This window comes from Octopus sinensis, linkage group LG11 (assembly GCF_006345805.1).
Source record: "Octopus sinensis linkage group LG11, ASM634580v1, whole genome shotgun sequence".
Classification (NCBI taxonomy): domain Eukaryota; kingdom Metazoa; phylum Mollusca; class Cephalopoda; order Octopoda; family Octopodidae; genus Octopus; species Octopus sinensis.
The window spans coordinates 48,279,586-48,307,532 of NC_043007.1; the positions used below are offsets into that span (position 1 = coordinate 48,279,586).

Sequence of the window (27,947 nt, forward strand, 5' to 3'; positions counted from 1 at the left end):
CTGCTCACTCCCAGGTTGCCGCACTTGCCCTTATCTCTCCAACACCACCCTCCTCACCGGCACCCATCATCGACCCTATCACATCATTGAATCTTTCACCTGATTCTCCAGAAATATCATCTATTGCATCTCCTGCTCTCTCTGCCATTCCCTGTATATCGGACAAACAGGACGCCGCTTGGCTGACCGGTTCGCGGAACACCTCCGAGACATCCGCCTTGGCAATGACACCCCGGTCTCACGCCATTTCCGCTCCACCGGTCACTCCTTGCAACACCTGTCTGTGTTCGGATTGTCCTTGCACAGAGGCCATCCGGACTCCCGTTTGCGCCGTGAACAGGGATTAATCTTCTCACTTCGCTCTTTTACGCCATTTGGGCTTAACTCTCTTCCCCTCTTCATCTAACCTCCTCCCCGACTCCTACTTCTCTTCACTCCTACATCTTTTCAGCCCTACTCTCTTTCCCTCTTCTCCCTAACTCTCTTTCTCTCTTCTCTCTTTCTCTCTGCTCCCTCACTCTCCTTCTCTCCTCTCTCCCCCTCCCTCCTCCTTCTTCCCACCCAACTCTCCTCTCTTGCCCCGACTCCTACATCTCTTCACTCCTACTTCCTTCACTGCTATTTCCCTTCACCCCTACTCTCTTTCTTTCTTCTCTCTTACTCTCTTTCTCCTACTCTCTTTCTCTCTTTCTCTCCCCTCTTCCCTCTTACTCTCTTCCTCTCTTCTCTCTTTCTCTCCTCTCTCTTACTCTCTTTCTCTCTCCTCTCTTATTCTCCTTCTCTCTTCTCTCCTACTCTTTCACCCGCTCTTTCTATCTTCTCTCCTCCTCTCTCTCTTCACATACCCACCTTCCCCTCCCTCCATAAACCCACCCATCCCTAAATATCCCTACTCCACCTTACCATGCCCCCAACACATCCCCCATCCCATTCTCATCCTATCCCACACCCCTTCCCCACATAGCCCACCTCTACACCCACCCTCTTCCTACCCACAAATCCCAACTCTACCCCAACCCCCAGCTGAACCTACACCCCACCCGTGCTTTCCCCACTCTTGCCCACCCCACCTCCCAGCAACATCACCACACCACACTACACCATACAACATTACACATCACATCACAACACACCACCCACACACCCATCCCCACATCTTCACACCTACACATACATACACGCACACGTCCAGACCACCAGTCCTCTTTCACAAGCACATACATACTCTTATACACACACTCACCTTTGTGTTGGGGGTCATCTTTACCTTGTTATCTCCCTTACTTTCCTTCCTGTGTTTGACCCTTCTGTCCGGTAGTAGTCACCATGATAGATCGTTAGCCACTACACACATATTTTTTCTCTCCTTGTTTTTTCTGTGTCCCTTTCTGTAGAAGAGCGTAGGGTCGAAACGTAAAAGACTTTTTCTATTCCTGAGCGTTATACTAATACATCTGTTTGTTTTGTACACTACCTGTCTTCGTCTTTTGCTTGTTTTTTTCGTAAACTCTCCCTATATATATATATATATATATATATATATATATATATATATATATATACAAAATGGGACAAGAACGCAAGACATTCAAATAGACGATACAAAAAGGACGGGTCATTCGAAGCCTCTAATCTTCAGTCAAGAACCGGATCATCCTCGCAGTTTCGGCTGATTAATCATGAGATTGCTCCGATCTGGCCAGCCCCAAGGAAAAACTGAGCTACGAACATTAGATTTCTTGGGAAAATGATCGAATGTATACGAAACAAGGACAGAAAAACGGACGATGTTACACGAATACTAATACAAAAAAAAAATAATACGAATATAAATACAAAAAACAATAATAATAACAGGACAAAACAACAGGCGTCTTTCGACTTTAGACAGTTGAACTTAGCTGGCGTATTTGAAAAATAATGCCTTACGGCAGACGAAGAGTGCGATGTTATCGTGGCGCTGGTGAGAAGCGGAAAGGCTATAGCCAGTGGTCACGTGAGAAGAGAAGAGAGAGAAAGAAGGAATTAAGGAGAGGGAGAAGAAAGAGAGCGTGCCATGGATTGGCGGGACAAAAGAAAGACAGGGTCAGTGAAGTGCAACGTAAGAAAGGCAGAGAAATGTGAGAGAGTGGGGAAAGAGGAGACCGAAGAATCAAGGAGGCTACAAAAGAGAAATACAGAGACAGTGAAGTACAAAGTAAGAAAGACAGAGAAAGTGTGTGTAGAAGTCGTTCAAAGTTTAGTGGAATGCTTACATAAATATAAGAGAATGAGGTGTACGTACGCCGCAATAATATATATATAAATATACAAAATGGGACAAGAACGCAAAACATTCAAATAGACGATACAAAAAACGGACTGGTCATTCGAAGCCTCTAATCTTCAGTCAAGAACCGGATCATCCTCGCAATTTCGGCTGATTAATCTTGAAATTGCTCCGATCTGGCCAGCCCCAAGGAAAAACTAAGCTATGAGCATTAGATTTCTTGGAAAAAGGATCGAATGTATACGAAACAAGGACAGAAAAACGGACGATGTTACACGAATATAAATACAAAAAACAATAACAATAATAATAATAACAGGACAAAACAACAGGCGTCTTTCGACTTTAGACAGTTGAACTGAGCTGGCGTATTTGAAAAATAATGCCTTACGGTAGACGGCGTACGTATACCTTATTCTCTTATATGTATGTAAGCATTCCACTAAACATTGTACGACTTCTACACACACTTTCTCTGCCTTTCTTACGTTGCACTTCACTGACCCTGCCTTTCTTTAGTCCCGCCAATCCTTGGCGCGCACTTTTTCTCCAGCTCCCTAATTCCTTCTTTCTCTCTCTTCTCCCCCTCCTTAATACCTTTGTTCCTTTTTTTCTCTCTTCTCCCTCTCTTTAATTCCTTTGCCCCTTTTTTCTCTCTCTCTTCTCTTCTCACGTGACCGCTGGCCAGCTATAGCCTTTCCGCTTCTGACCAGCGCCACGACAACATCGCGTTCTTCGTCTGTCGTAAGGCATTATTTTTCAAAAACGCCAGCTAAATTCAACTGTCTAAAGTCGAAAGACGCCTGTTGTTTTGTCCTGTTATTATTATTGTTTTTTGTATTTATATTCGTATTATTTTTTGTTTTTTGTATTTATATTCGTGTAACATCGTCGTTTTTCTGTCCTTGTTTCGTATACATTCGATCATTTTCCCAAGAAATCTAATGCTCGTAGCTTAGTTTTTCCTTGGGGTTGGCCAGATCGGAGCAATCTCATGATTAATCAGCCGAAATTGCGAGGATGATCCGGTTCTTGACTGAAGATGACCAGTCCGTTTGACCAGTCCGTTTTTTGTATCGTCTATTTGAATGTCTTGCGTTCTTGTCTCATTTTGTATTTATATATATATATATTATTGCGGCGTACGTACACCATATTCTCTTATATATACATATTTATATATATATATATATATATATATATATATATATATAGATATGCATGTGTGTGTGTGCGCGGGCGTCTGTGTAAGACAATCCTTTATTGGGCGTTCACTGAAAGAGTGTATAGGAACTGAATTTCCAAATCATGAATCACTCACTTACGCATGTTCTATTAAATAATAGCATTTCATTTCTAAGTGAGTTCCTTAACCTGATAATCAAGTAGTTAAATAAACTGCACCATCTGGTCAGTTAGCCGAAGTGTTCATCTTTCTCAGTGACAAAATATGAACTTAAGAGTCTCCGGGATTTTCTAGAAGGAAAATTGCTCTATTCCTTTCCTGAAATGTTGCCAACCGCTCCAGTGACTGGTATACGCCCAAACAAAATTTCAAAACCAATCTGAAGCTATTTTCTTTCCATTGTGTTATTAATACACTTAGGAATATACGTATGTCACACTCTCTACCCCATTGTGCCACTCAAACATCTCTACCTAATCAAAAATAAAGTAGGCGTAGGAGTGGCTGTGTGACAAGTAGCTTGTTTACGAACCACATGGTTCCGGGTTCAGTCCCACTGCGTGGCACCTTGGACAAGTGTCTTCTACTATAGCGTCGGGCCGACCAAAGCCTTGTAAGTGGATTTGGTAGACGGAAACTGAAAGAAGCCCGTCGTAGATATGTGTGTGTGTGTGTGTGTGTGTGTGTGTATTTGTCCCCCCCCCCAACATCACTTGACAACCGATGCTGGTGTGTTTACGTCCCCGTAACTTAGCGGTTCGGCAAAAGAGACCGATAGAATAAGTACTAGGCTTACAAAGAATAAGTTCTGGGGTCGATTTGCCCGACTAGAGGCGGTGCTCCTGCATGGCCACAGTCACATGACTGAAACGAGTAAAAGAGGGAAAGAGTATATCTATTCTGAATTCAAATCTTGAGTATTTAAAAATCGTTCTCTTAACCTGCTACTTTTTTAGTTTGGTTTCCGAAGACAAGGGTAAAAGACGCTGAACCAAGGTACCACACATTAGGATCGAACCCAAAACTTCATGATTGAGATGCAAACTTCCTAACCATTGCCACCTATCGGATGGATAGCACCTGTAGCTCAACGGTACAGCTTTGTCACACATAGTATCTCACTGATTCTTATTGAGATTTATGTTAATGAAAAGTGTCTAGAATACACAGCTACTAATGCGCTAATTCAACGAGTTGGTAATTCAGATGACCGAACAATTACATCTTCACCGTCAAAACCAACAAAATCCCTTTCTTACTATCGTGGTGAAAAGCATAAAAATCAACCCTTGTTACTGTGGGTCGACAGATGTCTGCACAGACAGTAACACTTAAGCCCCACTCAAGATGATGCACCTACTCGATTTCAATTCCACTTGAATTCAATTGCTAAAACAAGTACACTTATAAACATCACACTCTTCTATTCTCCACGCCCTTAAAAACCTTTGTCTAATGGATCACAATTAAAATTTACCGACTGTTGGCGCTTCGGAAAAATGCTTTGCGGAATTTCTTCTGCCGCTTTACGTTCTGAGCTCAAATCCTGCTGACGTCAATTTTGCCTTTAATAGTTCCGAGGTCTATAATATAAAGTGCTAGTTAAGTACTGGAGCCAATGGCATGGACTAATCTTTTCCAGACCGCTGGCTATGCACTTAAAATTTGAAACCAAAAAGGCAGCGAGCTGACAGAATCTTCACTGCGTCAGACAAAATGTTTAACGGCATTTCTTTCGGCTCCTTATGCTCCGAACTCAGATCCCACCGAGGCTAACTTTGTCTTTCGTCTTTTCGGAATCGATAAAATAAAATACCAGCCAAGAATTAGAAGCGATGTAAGTGACATTCCCCTCCCCTCAAAATTACCGAACTTGTGCCAAATTTAGAATGAATTATAAATCCCTGTTGCAAGGGTAGTTGTGTTAGCAGAGACGGTAAAAAGTATCTGATTAAATGTATTACTGTGCTTCGCTTTATCGCTCAAGGTTTAGATTTCAAATGTTCCTATGCGATAAAACTCAACTATATATATATATATATATATATATATATATATATATATATATATATATATATATATATATATATACATATATACAATATATATATATATATATTATATATATATATATATATATATACATACATATATATATATATATAATATATATATATATATATATATACATATATATATATATACATAATATATATATATATATATATATATATATATACATATATATATATATATATATATATATATATATATATATATATATGTATATATATATATATATCCTACACACACACTACAAAATAATCACAAGGTCTTCTTCATAAAAACAATACAAAAAAAGATGATATGTAATATTCAAGGCTGTTAACCAAATATTTGTTCTGTTAAGTAGTCGAGTAACATCTCTTTATATTCAAACATTTGTTTTCTATGTTATTCTCCAAATCAAATAGATTATTCCAGGCACTGGCTTGATGGACCAGATTCTGTAACTATGGAAACGACAGAAGTTAGATAAAAGTGTACTGCTAATACGATTTAATATTCTGTGATGATTAAATAAAGAAGATTGGCAGTCATGACCGACCGATTACATGCGATGTCTTGATAGCCAACATACTTAACTCCCGTGGTTTGAGTACTTCTAGTTCAATATGGTACCGCCAATACACACACATACACGTGTGTGTGTGTGTGTGTGTGTGTGTGTGTGTGTGTGTGTGTTGTGTGTGTGTGTGTGTGTGTGTGTACCCCACATTGGTATAAGGGGAAAAAAGTATTGTAATATGAGCGATTGTTTTGTAGCTTGCAGCACTGAGTTCGAATCACACAAGCCCAGCACCGTTTCGACCAATTCCATTTTCATCACATTGCTGTGTCTGGATATGAATGTATCAGGAAAACATACGATTGAATACTTCTTATACGGACGAGCAAACACGAACACGGAGGTGTGGGATAAAATTCAGAGACAGCACTAGTCGACTTAACACATGTTAGGTTCATTAAACCTACAACTCTTATCTAAGAATAATTCCACGATATGATAAGTACATTTCCTGTATGGTGTTGCTTAATGATTTCTAGATATCTCTGACAATTACAGATTCAACCATTCCAATGTAGCCTTGTTTGGGTTGAGCCTGCTGAAATATTATTCACTGACTAGTATGAAGACTAGAAAAGCGGCGAGCTGGCAGAACCGTTAGCGAGTCGGACTGAATGCTTAGCGGCCTTTGATCCAGTGCTTTTCGTTCTGAATTCATATTCTGTCGAGGTCGATTGTTCCATTCGTCTTTGCAGGGTCGATAAAATAAAGTACCAGACAAGTACTGTGGTCGACGTCATCGACTTTCTCATCCCTTCATAATTGCAGGCATTGTGCCAAAATTAGAAAGAATTATAATGTAGACGAAAGCTACGTCGCTCTTGTTTGGCGGAGTTACTGCTTTCGTGGTTAAATAAAAAGTAATGAATAAGTGTCTGTGCAAATATAAGAACAAAAGGAAGATTCTCCTGAAGTCTTTCAAGTGAAAATTTAGAATGACAAAAATGGTGTTGCTAATGGGAAAGTTTTTATGAACAATGGTTAAGTAACCAGTATGGTAATAGAGGAACAAAGCAGTCCCGTGCCATCTTAAGATGATATAATGAACCAGTAAACCTGAAGTTTGCTCATGATACTATGAGAGTCTGATTTCTTTAATCAATTAGTTAAGAAAGAAGAAAAGTGTCCGTGGCCCATTATGGACTGGGGAAAGTATGCTAAAATTGGAATCCTAGCCGGAGTACTTGCAACAAAGTGGGCTCTACAAAAGGCACCCGAGGATCAGATGCTGGAGTTAAACCTGTTAGTGGATTAAGTTTGGTCTGAACTCATGCAAAGAGACGAAACAAATACCGCAAGGTATCCCTTCTGATACCCTAGATTTTTTTCGCCAGTGAGCCACTCGAAATCCTTTTCTTTTTAGGATTTCTGAAACTAGGAGGTGGGGAGAAGGTTATCTTAAGACCAGAGACCTTGTCTAAATGATTCCAACTAGGTAACTTCCGCTAAAGGTACCCACGAAGACGAAGTGGTGGGGTTCACAACGGGGCAAAAGATTAAAAAACTTCCACCCCAAAACAATAGCTCTTCCTTCGACGGGCCTCCGCACTGTTAATCTACAAAAATTTCATTCTTGCAAAACTAATGAAAGATAGATACCCAAGTGCAGATCTCTGATATGAAAACCATAGCTTTGTAATTTATGAGGTGAATTTCTTTACTATACGGTCATGCCTGGAGATTAACCGTATAGAACCGTAAGATATTTAGTCCCTTTTTCAACCAATGCTTCCTTTAAATAGTTGCTATAGGTACACAAACATTTATTTGTGAGTAAATTTTGCCTTTCTTTGCAAAGTACGTGTGCATCCATGCGAATAACAATCTTCAATCTTAAAAAGTTCGATTACATCTATAAGACCCTGTGTGCACATTTTTTCTTTTCCGTCGTGCGCTAATTGTAAAACATGTACGCACTATAAGTGACAATTTGTCTGGAACATAGTTTTCTAGTATTTCTACAGTTTCATAGCCCTACTTCTCTCAGTAAAGAATACAATTCTCTTCCTGACAGCTGTATACACTAAATATTTCTGATGAATTTCGACCCGTAACACTCACATTTATTTCCAGATCTCCTACTTAGTCACTTTGATTTTAGTTTCAGTTTACTAATTGTTTTCATTTCTATATTCTATTTTATTTCATTTCAGCTTTGCCAGTGAACGAGGACCGTGTATTTTTTATCACATTATCTTATTTTTATGTTATTTCCTTTCTGGTTTTCGTACCCTCTAATATCAACTTACGTTTGTTGTTTTAGCTCTAACAATGCGTCGGACCTAAACAACGAACTGTTGCGAAAAAGGGCAACGAGCATCCAAATGGGCGGGAGTGTAATTTAATCTCAAACCAAAGCACTTCAACGGAATATTTCGAATGGAATGCTTCCAAAACAATGCACTCTGCTAAACATATCTAAAGAGCTAGTAAACTGAGTGAATGATAATATCTAACGTGACCACCCCATATTATTTTCTGATATAATATATCTAGAACTACATTACTAGTATGTCCTTCGTTTTGTGAAACGGCAAAGTTATGAATTGAGGGTGACTTGACTGTTATCATTCACTGAATGATACCAGTGCTATCTTCGGTTCGTATGTTTTTATTGTACAAGTGCATGTGCATGTAATGTATGCACGTGTATAATATATTTGTGTGTGTGTGTGTGCAATGTATGTGCATGTATGCATGTTTGTGTGTGTGTCAATGTGAGGTAAATGCGGTATCTTATTAGTACGTTAAAACACCATACAAGCCACCTTTTCACATAGAGGTGTTGCTGTGATTGTTGTTGTTGTTTAATCCCAGGTCAGGTTTCATTAAACAAATCTATCATAAAAATATTTCTGTCATGACCAACCCATCAGTCTTTTCCTTATTCAGACATTTCGAATGTGTCCCTCTTCGTTTATAGATGATAGATTGTGCTTTTTAAAGAGATTTGGTGGCTATTTCTATACCATCGAAATACTGTGTAGAGTAAGAGTCGTGAATACTTCACCCGTGGACAAAATTTTCACTCATGTTAATATTGAAACCACCCTCTGACTAATTCCCTAAAATATATCTTGACCATTAAAATCAACAGTAATTTAATATTTCAAAGCCATGGAATCATATATAATTTTCTTTTAGCACTATGCTTTGTCAACAGGATCTTAATACCTAAATAGCATGTTATTGAATTCAGCAAAATTCGTAGGCACAATCTCAAGGAATGAGCGATATGATGATAGTAGCACCACTGTACAGTAACGTCATCATATATATATATATATATATATATATCTTACATAAAATAAACCTTTGTGTGTGTATTCGCTTTTCACGCGAAAACGGCTGGGCTGCGCGAATTGCTTCCATATTTGGAATGCATGAATAATTTGACCTCGGATACATAATAGAGCAATCAATTTATTTTTTTATTAAAAATAAATAATATTGATTTATATATATATGATTCATTTCTTTAAAAATGTCAACTTCCAGTATTGACGTAGCAACGTTGAAATTTTCCGTTTTCATTTGCAAAACCTCTCACTCTCTATTTTAATGTTTTCATTTTAAGTTTTAATTTGCTATTTGCAAACAACCGCGATAAATAACGGAAAGAAATATTTTCTACGTTCACAAATTTAAATGATCGGTACAACGAGCTACTATTTATACGATTTTTTCATTTCATGCTTATTTCATTCATTGTTTGCAATGTTTTTCTCACCCTCTCTCTCACACACTGTTTCTCCAATATAAACACACAGACATACACATACACACACACACACACACACACACACACACACACACACACACACACACACACACACACACTCCAGGTTTGATTTTGTCATTACACAAATATTACACGAGAATTTCAAACTGAAAGAAACCCGTCGTATGTATATATATTTATATGTGTGTGTGTGTGCGTGTGTGTGTGTGTGTGTGTGTGTGTGAGTTTATGTTTGTGTGTCTGTGTTTGTCTGCCCAACATCACTTGACAACCGATGCTGGTGTGTTTAGGTTCCCGTAACTTAGCGGTTCGGCAAAAGAGACCGATAGAATAAGTACTAGGCTTACAAAGAATAAGTCCTGGGGTCGATTTGCTCGACTAAAAGCAGTGCTCCAGCATGGCCACAGTCAAATGACTGAAAAAAGTAAAAGAGTAAAAGTTTAGAATCTTCAACATACACTCTTATGCAGAATGGCAGTCTACAGATAAATAAAAATGACGAAGATTCACAGTACAACAGAGGAAGATATATCAGTACCAACGAGGCTTTTTTGGCGCATCTTCAGTTTTCCCATTCATGATAGGCACACAGCCATTATTCATCTGAGTGTCCATCTAGAAAATGGCCATAGGATTATCTTTACAAAACAAACAGCCTTACAACAAGCACTTTCTCCGAGGGAAACTACTCTTACTGCCTTTTTGTCAAGTTGAGTCAAGTTGATGAAGATGCAAGAAAACTCTTTTACCCACAATTACCCAAGTATTACATCTGGAGAAACAATAAATGGCACAAGAGGAAAGGTCGGATTGACACTCTTGCAAGATTTTGCAGTGACCCACCAGCCTAGCAGCACGCTACTATTTATGGTTCCTTTTGCATGAAGTACGTGGTCCCAAATCATTCCAAGATTCGAGGGGGTAAATGGTCATGTGTATGAAACTTATAGGGAAGCATGCTACCAACAATGTTTTTTTTTTAAAGTGATGAGCATTGGGACCTTGCATTGACTGAAGCATCAGTTTCAGATTCTCCAAGGAAACTCTGTAACCTTTTTGCAGTTATACTGAACATGTGTCAACTTGGCAGTCCCCTACAGCTTTGGATAAAACATCGTGAGGACATGGCTGAGGACTTAAAGTATACAGTTCAACAGTCAAACTCAAATATCAATATTGAAATTGAGGATCAAGTTTTGGCCATGGGAAGTAAAAATTTGTAAGAGTCTAGCTCTGGACAGCCAAAACCATACCGTCAAATTAGTGATTTAACTTCTATAGACAGGGATACAGGCATCCAGCAACAGGACCTCCGTAATGCCATGATGGACCGTGAAGTCTAGCGTAGCATGGTAAATTCCATTGTCTCGACCACGGTCGAACAATGATGATGATCTATAGACAGCAAGTGAGACAAATTATGATATCACAGACTTGGCTGCATTTGTGAATGAACATGAACCTAAGCTTCTTCCAGAACAACGCTGTGCATTTGAAGAAATTATTTCGTCAGTCAGAAATTATTTCTTGATGCTCTTGGTGGCACAGGTAAAACATTTGTAACAACATAGCTTCTCTCCAAGGTAAGGCAGCAAAAAAGAATTGCAATTGCAGTAGCATCGTCTGGCATTGCTGCCACCCTTCTCCCAGGAGGACGAACAGCTCATTCTGCTTTTAAATTACCGCTAAATCTGGTCACAATTGACAGTCCAATTTGTAAAATAAGCGAAGGTTCAGGTTCACTAGAAGTGTTGTGCTAATGCCACCTGATCATTCATACAGGTGCAATGGAAGCTCTTGATAAGACCTTACAGGAATAATCTATGGGAGGAGTTACAATAGTTTTATCAGGAGACTTCGGACAGACATTGCCAGTCATTCCAATACGAACAAAATCTGATGAAATAAAAGCATGCATCAAATCTTCACACCTATGGAATAAAGTACAGAAATTCTCCTTCAATACCAATGAGCGAGCTGTATTACATGGGGAAATATGTGCAGAACAGTTTTCAACCCGACTCCTCAAATAAGTAAATGGGAAAATACCATTTGATGGGAATGGTGATATCAATTTGGTTCATATTGCTATCACAGGGAATTCCCCAGCTGAATTGAAGAAAGGGTATTTTCAAACTTAAGTAATAATTATAATTCACATTATTCTTGCTCCAAAAAATGAGACAGTAGCAAGGATTAACCATGAATTAATGAATAAGATCTCAACAGTCATTAAGGAGTACAAATCAGTTGATGAAAATCAAGCTCTCCATTACCCAATAGAGTTTCTTAATTCTCCTGAGCCACCTGGAACTCCTCCCCATAAACTTTTTCTAAAAGTCCTAATAATGCTTCTGAGAAATTTAGATCCTCCTAAATTATGCAATGGGACAGGGTTGACTGTGAAGACATTATCAGCTAAATTCATAGAAGCTACCATCATCACTTGATGTACCTCTGGGGAAGAGGTTTTCATTCCAAGAATTCCAATCAAACCAACAGATATGCTATTTGAGTTCAAACGAACACAATTCCCAGTGCGATTTTGCTTCACAATGACTATTAATAAAGCTCAAGGTCAGACTGAAACTTACTGGCTTGCACTTCATTGATCTTTGATATTCATGGTCAAATTTATGTTAATTGCTCCAGGGTTGGTAGTCTGTAAGACCCATTTGACTATGCTCCTAACCAGAAAACAAAGAATGTTGTTTACCCATAAGTTTTTACCTTCAACATATGTGATAGAATTTATCTCCCTTCATAAAAGTGGTAACATTTATATTTTCGTTTTTATCATTATTGTTGTTGTTGTTGTTGTTGTTGTTGTTGCTGCTGCTGCTGCTGCTGCTGCTGCTTCTGCTGCTGCTGCTGCTGCTGCTGCTGCTGCTGCTATTATCAGGTCATCCCATAAGAACTGTCTGATATTATTTTACAGAATGATAGAATTAAAATTTCTTTGATTAAAACCCTTTCTAACATGGAAGTATCCAAAGAGCATTTGAGGTACATAATGCTCTGAGTGCAAAAAAGGAAACCCTGCAGCCGAAACTACTCGAAACATACACTGAGTTTATGAGAAAGAATGCTTGAATGAAAGTACTTGCAGAAGATGGTTTGTAAAATTCAGAAGTGGAGATGTCAGCCTTGAAGATGAAGATCGAATAGGACGTCCAGTTGAGTTTGAGCTCCTTGAGGCATTACTTGAAGAAAATCTTGCATTATCAGTTGAAGAATTGGCAATAAAGCTTAATTCAAACCATACAACTGTTCATCGTCATCTTCAATAACTTGGAAAGGTTCCTAAACTTGGAAAATGGGTGCCTCATGAACTGTCCGAAAGCAACCGCAAATCCCGAGTTGACATCTGCTCTTCTCTCCATTCTCGCAAACTTATTTCACCCTTTTTGAATAGACTTGTGACTGGTGACGAAAAATGGATCTTCTGTCGAAATGTTAAACGTCGTAAACAGTGGCTTGGTAAAAGGGAAAAGACTCAACCGAGAAGGGAGCTTCATGGAAAAAAGGTTCTTCTCTCTATCTGGTGGCATTGTAATGGAGTAATTCACCTTGAATTGCTACCAACTAATGCAACAATCAATGCTCAAATCTACTGTCAGCAATTAGAGTGTTTGAACCAAACTTTGAAGAAGAGACCCGCTTTAGTGAATCGAAAAGAGTGATGTTTCATCAGGACAATGCGTGACCTCACACTACAAAGATCACATCACAGAAGATCGAAAAGCTTGGTTGGAAAAAATTCCTCATCCACCTTATTCTTCCGACCTTGCTCCTTCAGACTACCATTTGTTTCGTAGTTTACAGAATCATTTGGGGGACATAACTTTCGCAAGCCAGGAGGAGGTCGAAACTGACATTTCAGAGTTCTTCGCTTAGAAACCAACAGAGTTTTACATTGATGGGATTGAACAGCTTGTAAATAAATGGAAGGAAGTCATAGATAATCAAGAAAAGTACATTGATTATTAAATTTCAATTAAATGTAACAATTGATCACTTGTTTTCTTTATTCAAAATTTGGACAAAACTTATGGGATGACCTGATATTATTATTATTATTATTATTATTATTATTATTATTATTATTATTATTATTATTATTATTATTATTATTATATGTTTGACTTTTGCTTTATATTTGTACAAGTTGGCTCCAAGTCTCACCCGGAGACCTCAAGAGACAACAGGTTGGAAGTTCACGTTGTTGTTATACCTAGTGTGCCATATATTTGGGGCGGGGGTTGTGTTGTACTGGTGGATGTCTAAAGAAAATGTTTGTTTTAAACCTTGAGATTACATAGAAAGTATTTTGCGTAGGATATGAACAGTTCCCATGAGCACTATCTTTTGAATTTCTGCCATTTGGGGGTTTCCTGGTATCTGAGTTAGGTAGCAATCAGCCCCTTTCGCTATCATTCCCAGGGCACCTATGACAACAGGTATTGTTTTAATCTTCAGGTTCCACATTTTGCTGATTTCTATTTCAAGATCTTTATATTTGCTCAGTTTTTGGTAGGTCTTGACAGATACGTTTATATCAATTGGGACAGTCATATCAATGAGGATGCATGTTCTTTGTTTGAAGTCTTTCAATATGATGTCTGGCCTATTTGCATCTATCTTTCTGTCAGTTTGAATGGTGAAGTTCCAGAGGAGTGAGATGTGGTCATTTTCAAGCACTGGGGGTGGTTTGTGTTCCCACTAGTTTTTTTCATGGGGCAAATCCAGGTTTTTGCAGATTACCCAGTGAATATATTGTGCAGCTCTATCATGCCTGTTGAGATACTCTGTAGGCGCTAGAAGACTGCACTTGGAGACCACATGATCAATGGTTTCATTTTGTTGCTGGCATACACGACACGTTGGACTACTGCCGATCTTTAATATGTTGGCCTGGTAGTTTCTTGTTGGTAGGCATTGATCTTGAGCTGCTATGATAAACCCCTCTGTTTCAGATTTTAAGCCAGAGGCCATTAGCCATTGATGGGTCAGGGCTTTGTCAACATCTGCATCATTCGCTCTCTTTGGGTATTTGCCATAGAGAGGTTTTTCTTGCCATTTATCATTCAGAATATCTAAGGTCGCAGATTTAGCACGGGTTTTCATGCGCTTAGCTTTTTCTGTGTCTGTTTCTTGTATGTCTATCTCTAATTCCGAAATTTGTTGTATTCGGAATTCACTTAGATATTCCTTTGCTTGTTTTGTTACTGAGTATGATGCTTTCTTGTTTTCATGTTTTGAGACAAGTTTTAACATCCAGTCCTCAGAGTTTTTCAGGTAGGTGTCTAGGCCAATTGTAGCAATCTTCATTGTTATTGCCAGTTGTAAAAGTCCACGGCCTCCCTCTTTTCTTGGCAGATAAAGTCGTTCTGTATCTGCCTTAGGGTGGTGCATTCTATGCATTGTCAACAGTTTTCGTATTTTTCTGTCAAGATTACATATTTCAGTAATTGACCAGTTAACGACGTTGAAACTGTAAGTCACGACTGGTATGGCTAATGCATTGATCGCTTCGATCCTGTTTCTCGCATTCAGCTCTATCTTGAGTATTGCTCTTACTCTGCGATAACATTCTCTCCTGATCCTTTCCTTCATCTCTGAATGTCTTATTCCGTATCCTTCGATTACCCCTAGATACTTGTAGTTCTCCGCTGGGTCTAATTCTTTTATGACATTCTGCTGGTCAAGGTTAACGTTGGATGTTTCTGTCATTTTTCCTTTGATAAAGGTAGCTTTTGCACACTTATCGAGGCCAAATTGCATTCTGATGTCATCACTGAATTGTTTGACAATCGCTAGTAAGCCCTGGAGTTGTTGGTCATTTTTTGCAAAGAGCTTTAAATCATCCATGTAAATGAGATGATTTATATTTTTATCAAACATTTTATATCCGTACTGCGCGTCATTGAGCAGTTTTGAGCAGTTTATTATTATTATTATTATTATTATTATTATTATTGCCTTTGCACAGCTTCTAACACTGGAGATGTATTACAGTGTCAGTTGTTCACTACCAGTGAAATACACTTCCGGTGTATTTGAGCGGTTCCAACCAGTGCTGTTTTCTGCAAGTGCTCCACCCTTATTGCAGCCACTATTTGTTCCACGTACTTCTCGACATTTTTGTTCACTGTTCCTAGGGCTCTGGAAATTATTGGTACTACTGCTACCTTTTTCATCGACCAAAGCTGCTTAACTTCCTAAGCTAACCTGTCATATCTCCCGACTTTTCTTCCTTCCTTATCGCATACCTTGTTGTTAGCTGGGCATGCTATATCTATGATCCAGCATAGTTTGTTTTCTTCCTCAGTGAAGACTATGTCCGGCTTCCTATTCTCATAGTCGCACTGAATCATAAAATCCCATCGGATCTTTTCATTATCATTTTCGATTATGCCTTCGGGTTTACGATCGTAACACTTTTTTTCTGTCAAGTCCATACTTGTTGCAAAGTGTCCAATGCACAAGCCTGGCTATATTGTCGTGGCGTCTCTTATATTCCTTCTGGGCTAGTGGCGTACATTGGCTGGTGATATGCTATACGGTTTCACCGTTTTGTCCACAGATTCTGCACTTATTACTTTCTGCTGTGTTGTCTATTCTGAATTTTATGTAGTTTGTTCTTATTGCTTGCTCTTAAGCAGCACAGATTAGAGACTCCGTTTCCGGTTTTAAATCTCTTTTAGTCATCCACAACCATCTTTTTTCTCTGTCTGTCTTATCTTCAATATCCCTATGAAATTGACCATGCATTCTTTTCTTTACCCACCTATTTTAAGTTTCATTCGTTTTCAATTTCTTGTATAGTGCTTTATCTTTGCAATCTTTCATCCTACACAAGCCTGACCTTCTTACTTCTAACAATAGCGGTTCCGTGGCATTTTTTGCATACCATGCTGTGTTGTTTTCTTCTGCTCTAATGCTGTGTTTGCATCCAATCAGTCCTCTTCCCCCTCTTTTTCTTGGTACATACAGTCTGTCTGTGTCACACATTTTGGGTGGAGTGACCCATTTCTAGTTAGCAGCTTCCTTGTCTTTCTGTCTAAGCTGTTTAGTTCGTCTACTGTCCATGCGATTACCCCTGCTCCATATCTAAGGAGTGAAACCGCCCAGGTGTTGATAGATTCGATCTTATTCCGTCCGTTTAATTTCGACTTCAGGATCAGTCTCAGTCTGCGTAAGTACTCCACCTTAAATTTTTCTGTCATTTCTTTCTCCATGAATTTATCCATTTCCAATATCTCAAAGTACTTATAACCCGTCTCTTTTATCTGCTTCATAACCTCCCCGACGGTATCATTAGCCCGTCCATGCATTTGATTTTGCCTCTCTTCAAGACTAACACACCACACTTTCTCAGTCCGTACTCCATTCTGATATTAGAACTGAAGGTATACACCATATCAACGAGGGAACTGACTTGGGTTTCATCTTTACCATAAAGTTTGAGGTCACCTATGAATAACAAATGGTTGACTTTTCGTTGGCGGCTTTTGAATACATACCCAGCATTTGGTTTCCTCAGAATCAGTATTAGTGGCATTAAGCACAGTACAAAGATCAGTGGGGACATGCAGTCCCCTTAGAAGATGCCCCTCCTAATTTCTATTGTCCCTAAACTTATTCCGTATGCTGTCGGGTCAGTCTTCCGATTCACCATATTTTTTCCAAGCAATTGCTCAACATTCGATGCAATACCAAATAGATTCATACATTCCATAATCCAAGAATGTGGGATCATATCGTATGCCTTACGATATTGGATCCATGACATAGCTAAGTTACTTTTCCTCCTCTTGCGGTCTCTAAGTACAAACAGGATATCGGCCTGTAGTTGTCTACCGTATTGCCTTTTTTTCAAGCACAGCACTGTCCTACCCAATGTCAACCACTCTGGTGTTACTTGGCCGGCGTTTAACAAGGTGTTGAGTTGCGCAGCTATTCGTGCATGACATTCACCAAATCTTTTGATCCAGTAGCTTTGAACTACATCTGGTCCCGGGGCCTTCCAATTGCTCGTTTTTTTTTTGCTGATTTCCTTCACTTCCCTAACTGTTCTGCCTGTTCTGTTTGTTCTGGACAGACTACTGTTTGTTTCAGTTCTTGCAACCATTGAGCATCCTTCTTGTGCTCCTTGTCTTTGCTCCAGATGTCACTCCAAAACCTTTGACTTTCAGTGTTATCAGGTATCAACTTTTTATCTGTACACTCTCCATTTTTGTATCTTTGTTCGCTTTTAAGCTCCCCTTTCTCTTTTCGGTCTAACATAGTGATTTCCTTTGAGAGCATGTCTAAACTTGCCTGGATTCTTCTTTTCCGCCATGGATTTTTTCTTTTGTCTCTCCCATTGTTTCTTTATCTTGACATCAAAACATGCGTTTTCTGTTACAACAATACTTGCTGCCTTGATAAAGTTATTCGTTTCTGTGATGTTGTATGTTCTGATGTATTTCAGAATTTCATTGACATTTTTCGTTTCTTGGTTCAATTTCCATCTATCAACCTTTTTAAGGTTGCAAATAATGTCGCTATCGTTCTCCTGTAGTCTTACCTTTATTCTGTCGTAGATTGCCTTTTGTTCATCTGTCATGTCGCCATTAGTTTGATTGTCTTCTTTTAGATCAACTGCATGTCTCTCATCAAGTAAACTACCACTGCTCACTTCCTGTGCTATGAGATTACTCTTATTATTAAGAAGTGTATTTTCATTGTTATCTCTGCTGCTATTTTCCATGATCCGTGTTTTGATAGCTTCGAGCTCTACTTCTGTGAACCAACAGTTTTTCTTATTGCTCTAGCTTGACCACATAGTCTCTGTTCCGTGAGCTGAAACAATCCCTTTTCTCTCCAATGATCATACATACGTTGTCGGTAACCCCTAATATGAGCACCATTTTCATCTGCCTGGCTGCTCAGGTAGTAACTCTCCATGACCACAGCATTAATTTGTTTGCTCCATCTACGCCGTGTGTGGTGGTCTCTTTCTGGATATCGACAGGCTGGAGCCGGACCAGAATCTCTTAGCCTACCGGGTGTAACACTGTCACCATCATTGGCTTCAGATTCATTACCACCGGTATTCACAATATTTTGTTTTTTCGTTGTCACTCATATGAGGTAGCGATTGTCAGGTTGCGCAATTACCAGTGTTTTTATTGACACCATCACTAGATGTATCATTATCAGCCCATGAGGAGGGGGAGGAGGCTCCACCCGTTTCCTTTCATTATTTTTATTATTATTATCATCAATGATATCACTGATATTATTGTTTTTATGTGTAGTAGCAGCAGTGGTTGCAGCAACAGCAACAGTAGCAGGGATGGGGGTAGTGGTAAGGGTGGTAGTTGGGCCTTAGATTCCTGTGCTATCATAATAGTAGTGGTTGTAGTATTATTGCAGTGTTAGTAGTATTTAGTATTAGCAGCTGCAGCATATTATTATTATTATTATTATTATTATTATTATTATTATTATTATTATTATTATTATTATTATTATTATCATCATCATCATCACCATCATCATTATTATTATTATTATTATTATTATTATTATCATTATTATTATTACTGTGTTATGAATTAAGAATTGATTTCCCAATTGAACAATAAATTGAATTTAGAATAGCAAATTTCTATACAACATATTTTGCTTTTTTCTTCCGATATATAAAGAACAATTTCATTCTCGGGCAACGCTAGATGCCTTTGCTGGTATGTATGTACGTGTGTGTGTACGTGTGTGTGTGTGTGTGTGTGTGTGTGTGTGTGTGTGTGTGTGGTGTGTGTGTGTGTGTGTGTAAGTGTGTGTGTGTGTGTGTGTGTGTTTAACAAGCAAAATGGCTAGTTTTAAAATTTATAAATGAGATATGAGTAGTAACGATACTGAACAGGTGACTATTCTATCCAGAACTATGTTACTATTTTTTGAGAATATAATCTTTAAAATGATTATACCAGTGGCCAGTGTATAAAAACCACTATATTGGTAAAATTAATATCTAAGTATATAATTATAAAAATATAATTATAATTAAAAGCGTTGGAGGGCCAACGCCAATACGCTTGAAGGAGATGTCAAATGTCTACAAACCACTCTAAATTTGTTCTTTTTTCACAAATCTGAATGTGAGGATATGAACAAGAATATTTATAAAATTTCGGACAACTCTGTATCTTAAGATTTCGTGTTTTGTAATAAGAATTACTTTCACTCTTCAGTAGAAATATACCGACAATTTATAAGTGAAAAATATATATACATACCGATAAATACTTGCGTACAAATATCAATATATACATACATTTCCCACGTATACATTATATCTAATCGCCCATCTCAGTCATGTGGTTATTGTCAGAATAGTGCCGGATCAAATATAATTTAGAGTAGTTTGTACACATTTGACATCTACTCCTAACGTATTTGGTGTTGTCCCCCCAGCGCCCTTAACTATGATTATATATTTATAATTATACTTAAATATTAATTTTATCGATATGGTGGTTCTCATACGCAAGCCACTGGTATAATCATTTTAATGATTATATTCTCAATTTATATGCACATGTATTTTTGAGTTCCTTATTCATTATATTTACTCTATATAGAACGGAAACCAAGCAAATAAATTAACAATGTTTAAGATGATACCACTATAATATCAGAATCAGAGAAAAAGTCACCATAAGAGGGTAGTTTTAATCAGTTCGGTCAACAAACCTCACTATGTAGCAGCTGGCCAAAATCTGGGTTCAGAATTTATTGAGGAGAGTCACGTTATGAATAAAATAGAACAAAGAAATGTACTATCATCCTTAAATCTGCTGAATGTATGACTATCCTTAAAATCTGCAGAATGAATAATAAATAAATCCAACACCAACACACACATTTCCATCCCCATATTACTACCAGTCCTTCCTCAACTCCCATCACCTAGCTCCGCCCTAACAAGCACACAGAAATATAGTACACACACAAATACCCACATAGCTAGACTGGCCTTCATACTGGCAAGAAGGGTTAAAGATCCCTCTGTGATTCATCCACTAATACAGTATCACCTGATGAAATGAATCAATGATGATGATCAACCGGATGCCCACGGATATTACGTACTATAATGTGCTCATCCAAGGATATGCCTACATTATTGATTCTGTTATTATCATTTTTAATTGTTACACTAGATAATAACAGAGTCAATAATATCTTCGCAAATATTTTCTCCTGAATTATTTTCTCCGTATTGAAATTATTTTCACACTGGTGACTGCTATGATTTGGAGCAAAGCAAATCAGTTGCAGTGCAGACTTCAACGTGACGAGTTGGGGCTTTTATAATGGTAACACGTGCTGAGGAAGGTAAGGCTATAATGCCAGTACAGAAACCGGTCCACGTGAGTCCAAATACTTGAATGTATGTTGAGAGATTGTCCTGGGCCGTTTGCTCGCAGACGGTTGATTTCTGTAGTTATTTTCTGTGTTCTTTTCGGCGATTTGTATAATACTTTTGACTGTTATTTCAGCAGGTAGACATACTTAGTATGTCCGTTGATTAATTTATATATATATATAATATATATATATATACATATATATATATATATATATATATATATTATATATATATATAATATATATATATATTATATATATATATATATATATATATAAACGACCTTTCCAGTGTCGTACATCACTGCAAAGTGAAAATATTCGCTGATGACACTAAGCTCCAGCAAATCGTCAATGAAGAAGCAGACCGAACTCAACTCCAGTCTGACCTATATGCTCACAGCCTCTAACAATATCAGAGACCTGGGTGTAATTGTTGATGACGATCTCAGTTGGAGTGCACACATCAACAAGAAGGTCGATACAGCTCGTAGGATGAGTTCCTGGATCTTAAGAACTTTCCGGTCAGAGAACAAGGTGTCATCATACCACTTTTTTCATCCTTTGTACGGCCACACCTTGATACTGCTGCCCACACTGTGGTCTCCTCACACAAGACAAAACATCTCCCAAAATTGAGTCACCCCAGAGGGCTCTCACTAAACAAATTGAAGCATGGCTGCTCTCGATTATTGGGATCGCCTTAAAGCCTTGAAACTTTACTCCCTCCAGCGTCGCCGTGAGCGGTACATCATTTGTACGATGTGGAAAATATACCGCAACTTTGCCCAAACGACCTAAACATTAGCTTCAAGTTCATCCGAGACTTGGACCACGGGCTATACGTCCCCTGCCAAATTCAAGATCACAACATACATGTACACTGCAACATAATTTCTTTTCCTCAACAGGCCCTACCCTATTTAACATTGTCCCGAGGGAGATCAAAGAGGAAAAGGATCCCATCAACTTCAAACAGAGTCTGGATAGATTCCTTCAAAGAATACCAGATAAGCCACCCATAATTGGATACAACTCACCCAACAAGAACTCACTACTTGAACAAAACTTGACTTAAACAGGATTCGAATAATCCTATCAGGTGGTGCTATTAAGTTAGACATGGCCTGGACCAATCTCTGGTCGAACATATCTAAGTTTTATCTAAGTTTTATATATATATATATATTATATATTTATACTATATATATATATTATATATATATAATATATATATATATATATATATATATATGTGTTGTGTATTATATATAATATAATTATTATATATATATAAGTATATACAATATATATATTATATATCATACATACATAAATAAATAAATAATATATATATATATATATATATATTATATATATATGATATATATATAATATATATATATATATAATATAATAAAGGAAATGAAGAAAAGGCTGACAAATAATTTAAGTAAGGAAGAGTGTTTTAATTAGGTGAAAGTTCTTTTTACCGGTTGCGCATTTGTTATGCTTATCAAAAGATATTTTTTTAAGAGAGATAGAGTTCCTTTCTGATAGATTTTTTCTCTTATCTGATAAGAGAAAAAAATCTATCAGAAAGGAATCTATCTCTCTTAAAAAAATATCTTTTGATAAGCATAACAAATGCGCAACCGGTAAAAAGAACTTTCACCTAATTAAATACACTCTCCTTACTTAAATTATTTTGTCAGCATTTTCTTCATTTCCTTTTTTTTATATATCACAACTCGTGTTCCACATCTCCTTTTTTAAATATATATATATATATATATAATATATATTATATATATATATATATATATATGTATATACAAAAGTGTTTCTTTTTAATTTCCGTCTGCAAACCACTCACAAAGCTTTGGTGGGGCCCGAGGCTATAGTAGAAGACACTTGCCCAAGGTGCCACGCAATGGAAGTGAACTGGAAGCATATGGTTGGTAAGCAAGCTATTTGCCACACAATCACTCTTGCGCCTATATATGTATATATGTATAATAAATGTGTGGTGTATATATATATATTCTATATATATATATATATATATATATATATATATATATTATATATATATATATATGAATTAAAAACGCAACGTGTTGTGAGCATGCAAGGGCGGCAGAGAGGAGAAAAAGATGGAAAAAGCAAGAGGTAGAAGGCAGTCGATGTTATGTATTTTAGAGAGATTGGAGCGAATGGTGGCACGCATAAGGCGGTAAGATGTGGTACGGAATATGGGTAGAATGGATAAAGCAGAGTGGAGAGTGGGGTGGAAATGGAGGCGGAAACTTTTAGGGATGAGGCGGTGATGTAAGCAGCGACTGAGAAATGAGACGTGGCTGGCGAAGCGGGTTTTGTTTTGAAAATGAGTAAAGAGAGGTTAATGGACGGCTGAAAGCAATGGGAAGGAAGTAAGCAGAGGTATGTTTTAGACCAGGGGTGGGCAAACTACGGCCCGCCATTAGTTTTCATGCGGCCCGCCGAGAGCTTTTATGAATCCCAACTTCTATGCAGATACTTCGTAACTGTTTCAGTTGTACGGTAATTCACAATAGTTTGCATTTTATTTCAGTTCACTGTTTCGCGCCTTCACAAAATTGTCCGCTGTTTGTTTGTTTCAGCTACTGTGAAGCGATGAAAAATTTCGAGAAATATTCCCATGACATCATAATAAAACACATTTCCGGGTGAAGATATCTTTTCTGTTTTCTCGTCAGACCCTACAAACTCAAAAATTAATAGAACAATGAAACAAGTATTGTGGCAATACAACAAGTCAATCGATATGCTTGAAACATTCAAATAAATAAATCACGTGATAGATGGTGAAGAGGGCATGATGGACGATGCGTTTCGTTCCAATGAAGAAGCCGGCCAGGTTAATAAAAGGGCTTGAACGAGCTTTTTCTGGACACAGAGCTGTGGTTGGTTATCATTCAATCTATCGATTATTTGGATTTAGTACAGACACGAGTGTTTCAAACTAGCTTTTGTTGTCTGATAAAATTTACCCAAAATGAGTTGTTCGAAGCTATCTAAAAAGCGAAAAATGTAAGAGGAATGTCGTGTTTTTAATGAAAATTGGACTGAAAAGTATTTCTTTACCGACGTTGGAGTGAAAGCTGCATGTTTGATTTGTTCTGAAACAGTTGCTGTGTTCAAGGAATATAATTTGAAACGCCACTTTCAAACGAAGCACGCCAATTTTGGACACAATTTATCAAAACAAGAACTGCAAAAGAAAGCAAATGATCTGACAAAACGTTTGAAGCAACAGCAAAATGTGTTTGATAAAACTTCCTCTTTACAAAGGAACGCGACAAAGGCAAGTTTTATATTGGTCAACAAAATTGCAAAGCAAAACAAGTCATTCGCAGAAGCAGAATTTATCAAAGATGATATGGTTGATGCTGTCAGCGTTGTGTGTCCTGAAGTTAAGTCAAAAGTGGAAGCCATTTCCCTGTCACGAAGAACTATTGTTCGTCGCATTGATGCAATTGCCGTGAATATTCATGAACAGCTGTTAACAGCCAGTAGTCGATTTCAGTGGTTTTCTATTGCTTTAGATGAGAGTACTGATATTCAGGATACTGCTCAGTTACTCATTTACATCAGAGGAATTGACGAAAACTTTGAAATTACAGAGGAATTGTTATCTATGGAGTCTCTCAAAGACACTACTACTGGAAAAGATTTGTTCAACAGTGTCATTAACAGTTCAATCAGGTCCGGATTAACCCTAAATAAACTGGCCAGCATTACAACCGATGGAGCTCCTTCACTCACCAGTAAACATTCCGGCCTTGTGAAGTTGTTGAATGACAAAATCAAAGAAGATTTTCCACTACACAGTGTGTTGTCTTTTCACTGCATCATACATCAAGAAAGCCTTTGTAAGTCATCTTTAAAACTCAAACATGTCATCGAACCTGTGGTGCGTGCAGTGAATTTAATAAGATCACGGGGATTGAAACACAGGCAATTCCGAAGTTTCTTGGAGGATGTGGAGGCTGATTTTACTGATGTGCTGTACTACACAAATGTCCACTGGTTAAGCATTGGAAAAGTTCTTAAGAGAGTATGGGACCTCAAAGCAGAGATTCTTATGTTTCTCAAAATGCAAGACATCTCCTGTGACTTTTTAAACGAAATGGAGAGTGACGAATGGGTTTGTGATTTTGCATTTGCTGTGGACATAATGCAGAAGCTGAATGAACTTAACACAAAACTGTAAAGCAAAGGTATATTTGCTCATGAATTGTACCTGGAAGTGAAAGCTTTTCAATGGAAGCTTGAACTTTTTGCCAAGCAGCTGAATGAGCAAAAATTTATTCACTTCCCTCTGCTGAAAACACAGTCTGTTACACAAGAATCATCGGACAAGTACAGTTCCCAGTTGATGGCTTTACAAAAGGAATTCATTAGATTTGCTGATTTCAAGGCAGTTGAAGGCCTGTTCGATTTGCTTAACTCACCTCTTGCCTGTGACATTGAAACAACTACCGAGGAACTGCAGATAGAACTGATTCATTTGCAAGCCGACAATTCTTTAAAGATGATGTTTGAAAGTAAACCACTGGTCGAGTTTTATGCTTCTCTACATTCAAAAAAGTTTCAAAATCTAAAAAAGTTTGCAAGAAAGATGTTTGTGTTGTTTGCATCAACTTACATATGTGAGCAGACTTTCTCCATCATGAAAATTAACAAAGGGAAGAATCGATCACTTCTCACAGACTCAAATCTTCAGTCAGTGTTAAGAATCAGCACAAGCAACTTGACACCTAATTTTGACAAACTGGTAAATGACAGTAGTCAGCTGCATCATTCTCATTGACATTGTTATTTACAGAGCCGCTTTGTTTTTCAAATAAATGCTTCAGGTGACGTTTCTAATTTCAGATATCAATTCATATTAATAAACTGTTATTTCTCTTTAAAATCTTTTATTTTGGGTATCCTAGAATTTAAGTATAATATTCATCATGGTTGCCCATAATATTAAGAGGTGGTTGTCCACAATTAGTGCAGATTTTACTAGGAAAATTCCGTTCCTGGCAATTTGTAAGCAATAACAGGCTGTCCAAAATAACCGAGGTCCCTGTAATAATTTCAACTATAAGAGCAAATAACCGAAAAACATGAACCCGATACTCTAAAAAATAAATTAAAGCACTTAAACCAGGAATATTTCACAAAATTTCCTTTCAATCAATTGTGTGTTTATAGGTCTATAACCGCCTTTAAAAATATTTTCACTTGATTTTTAAGGTATCTAGGAGAAAAAGTCCAATTAGATCACAGATGCCTGCCCCATCATATGAACCCATGCTCACATCGAAAGCGCTCTCTGTGTCGGTGTTTTTTACCCACTTTGCGTCCTCACTGAAAAGTAAGGTCTTTCTAGCATGGAAGATTATTTCCTTATCATTGGTACTAATTTCTATGAAGTCACTAGCGAAGATGAGGGCTTTATCTAGCAGTTCTTTAGAGATAGAGGCATAAAAATCAACAATATCGAATTGTGTAAACCTCGCTTTTTTCTTATTCTTAATAGCTTTAAACCAGTCTACGACTTCTATACTATTGGACCATTGTACTAGCCTAGTATCGGTCTTAATTTTCGTATTTATTTTATCTAAAATTTCTTTGCTAATAATCCCAAGTTCTGTGAGCATGGGTTCATATGATGGGGCAGGCATCTGTGATCTAATTGGACTTTTTCTCCTAGATACCTTAGGTAAGACATTCCCTAACGTACATTTCGCCATCTACAAAGATGATGCCCTCGCCTTAACAGCTAATACAAATGGACCAGCACAAGATCGTTTTAGGAAGGATATTATCCAGTTAATGAAACACTTCGGACTTAGTATAACTATAGATACTAACCTGACGGTTGTCAATTTCTTAGACGTTTCCTTAGATCTTAATAAGAATATTTATAAGCCTTATAGGAAGCCAATGATAGACTAAGTTATATTAATGTAGGTTCATGCCATCACCCTATAGTATTCAAAAATTTAGTTAAAAATATCAGTAAGAGGATTTCTAGCCTCTCATCTGATGAGGACATCTTCAATAGCGTTGCCCCAGTTTATAATAAGGCTTTAAAAGATAGTGGTTTTAGCGATGAAATAAAATATACACCTATCACTAGCCCAACAGTAAGGAAAAGGAATAATAGAAATAGGAAGGTCATCTGGTTTACGCCCCCTTACTCACCCGAGGTGCCTTCAATATAGGTAAATATTTCCTAGCACTGATAGATAGACATTTTCCAGTTAACCATACTTATAGGAAACTCTTCAATAGACACAATTTAAAAATTAGTTTTAGTTCAACTACCAATTTTAAAAACATAATCAAACATAACATACAAAAAACACAAGAAGAAAACAGCTGTTCATGCAGGAATAAAGAATTGTGCCCGCTAAATGGAGCTTGCATGTCCAAGACCATCATATATGAAGCTACCGTAAACTCTATAACCACTAAAGACACCGTTTCGACGAAGAAATACGTGGGCCTTACAGAGGGTAATTTCAAGGCCAGGTTCAATAACCACACTTTGAGCTTTAGGCACTGGAACAAAAGAAAAGCGACACAATTGTCTAATCATATTGGTCTTTAAGAGATAAAGGTGTCGATTATAACATACAATGGAAGATTTTGGCCA

The 27,947-nt window shown here is 37.6% G+C and overlaps 1 protein-coding gene across 1 annotated transcript; it reads left to right on the plus strand.

Annotated features, from left to right (window-relative positions):
• Positions 1–7,222: 7,222 nt before the first annotated feature.
• LOC115217618 (general transcription factor II-I repeat domain-containing protein 2-like) lies at positions 7,223–25,505 on the plus strand. The gene is made up of 4 exons (XM_029787370.1): positions 7,223–7,326; positions 8,238–8,260; positions 10,889–11,035; positions 24,421–25,505. Exons 1-4 carry the CDS (start codon positions 7,223–7,225, stop codon positions 25,503–25,505), a joined length of 1,359 nt encoding a protein of 452 aa, XP_029643230.1.
• Positions 25,506–27,947: the final 2,442 nt, after the last annotated feature.

Excerpts from the sequence above, each read along its gene's own strand:
- LOC115217618 (XM_029787370.1), top strand. The coding sequence starts at position 7,223 with ATGGACTGGGGAAAGTATGCTAAAATTGGAATCCTAGCCGGAGTACTT. Across the intron at positions 7,327-8,237 it reads CAGATGCTGGAGTTAAACCT|CTTTGCCAGTGAACGAGGAC; the intron begins GTTAGTGGATTA and ends ATTTCATTTCAG. Across the intron at positions 8,261-10,888 it reads TGCCAGTGAACGAGGACCGT|TTATACTGAACATGTGTCAA; the intron begins GTATTTTTTATC and ends ACCTTTTTGCAG.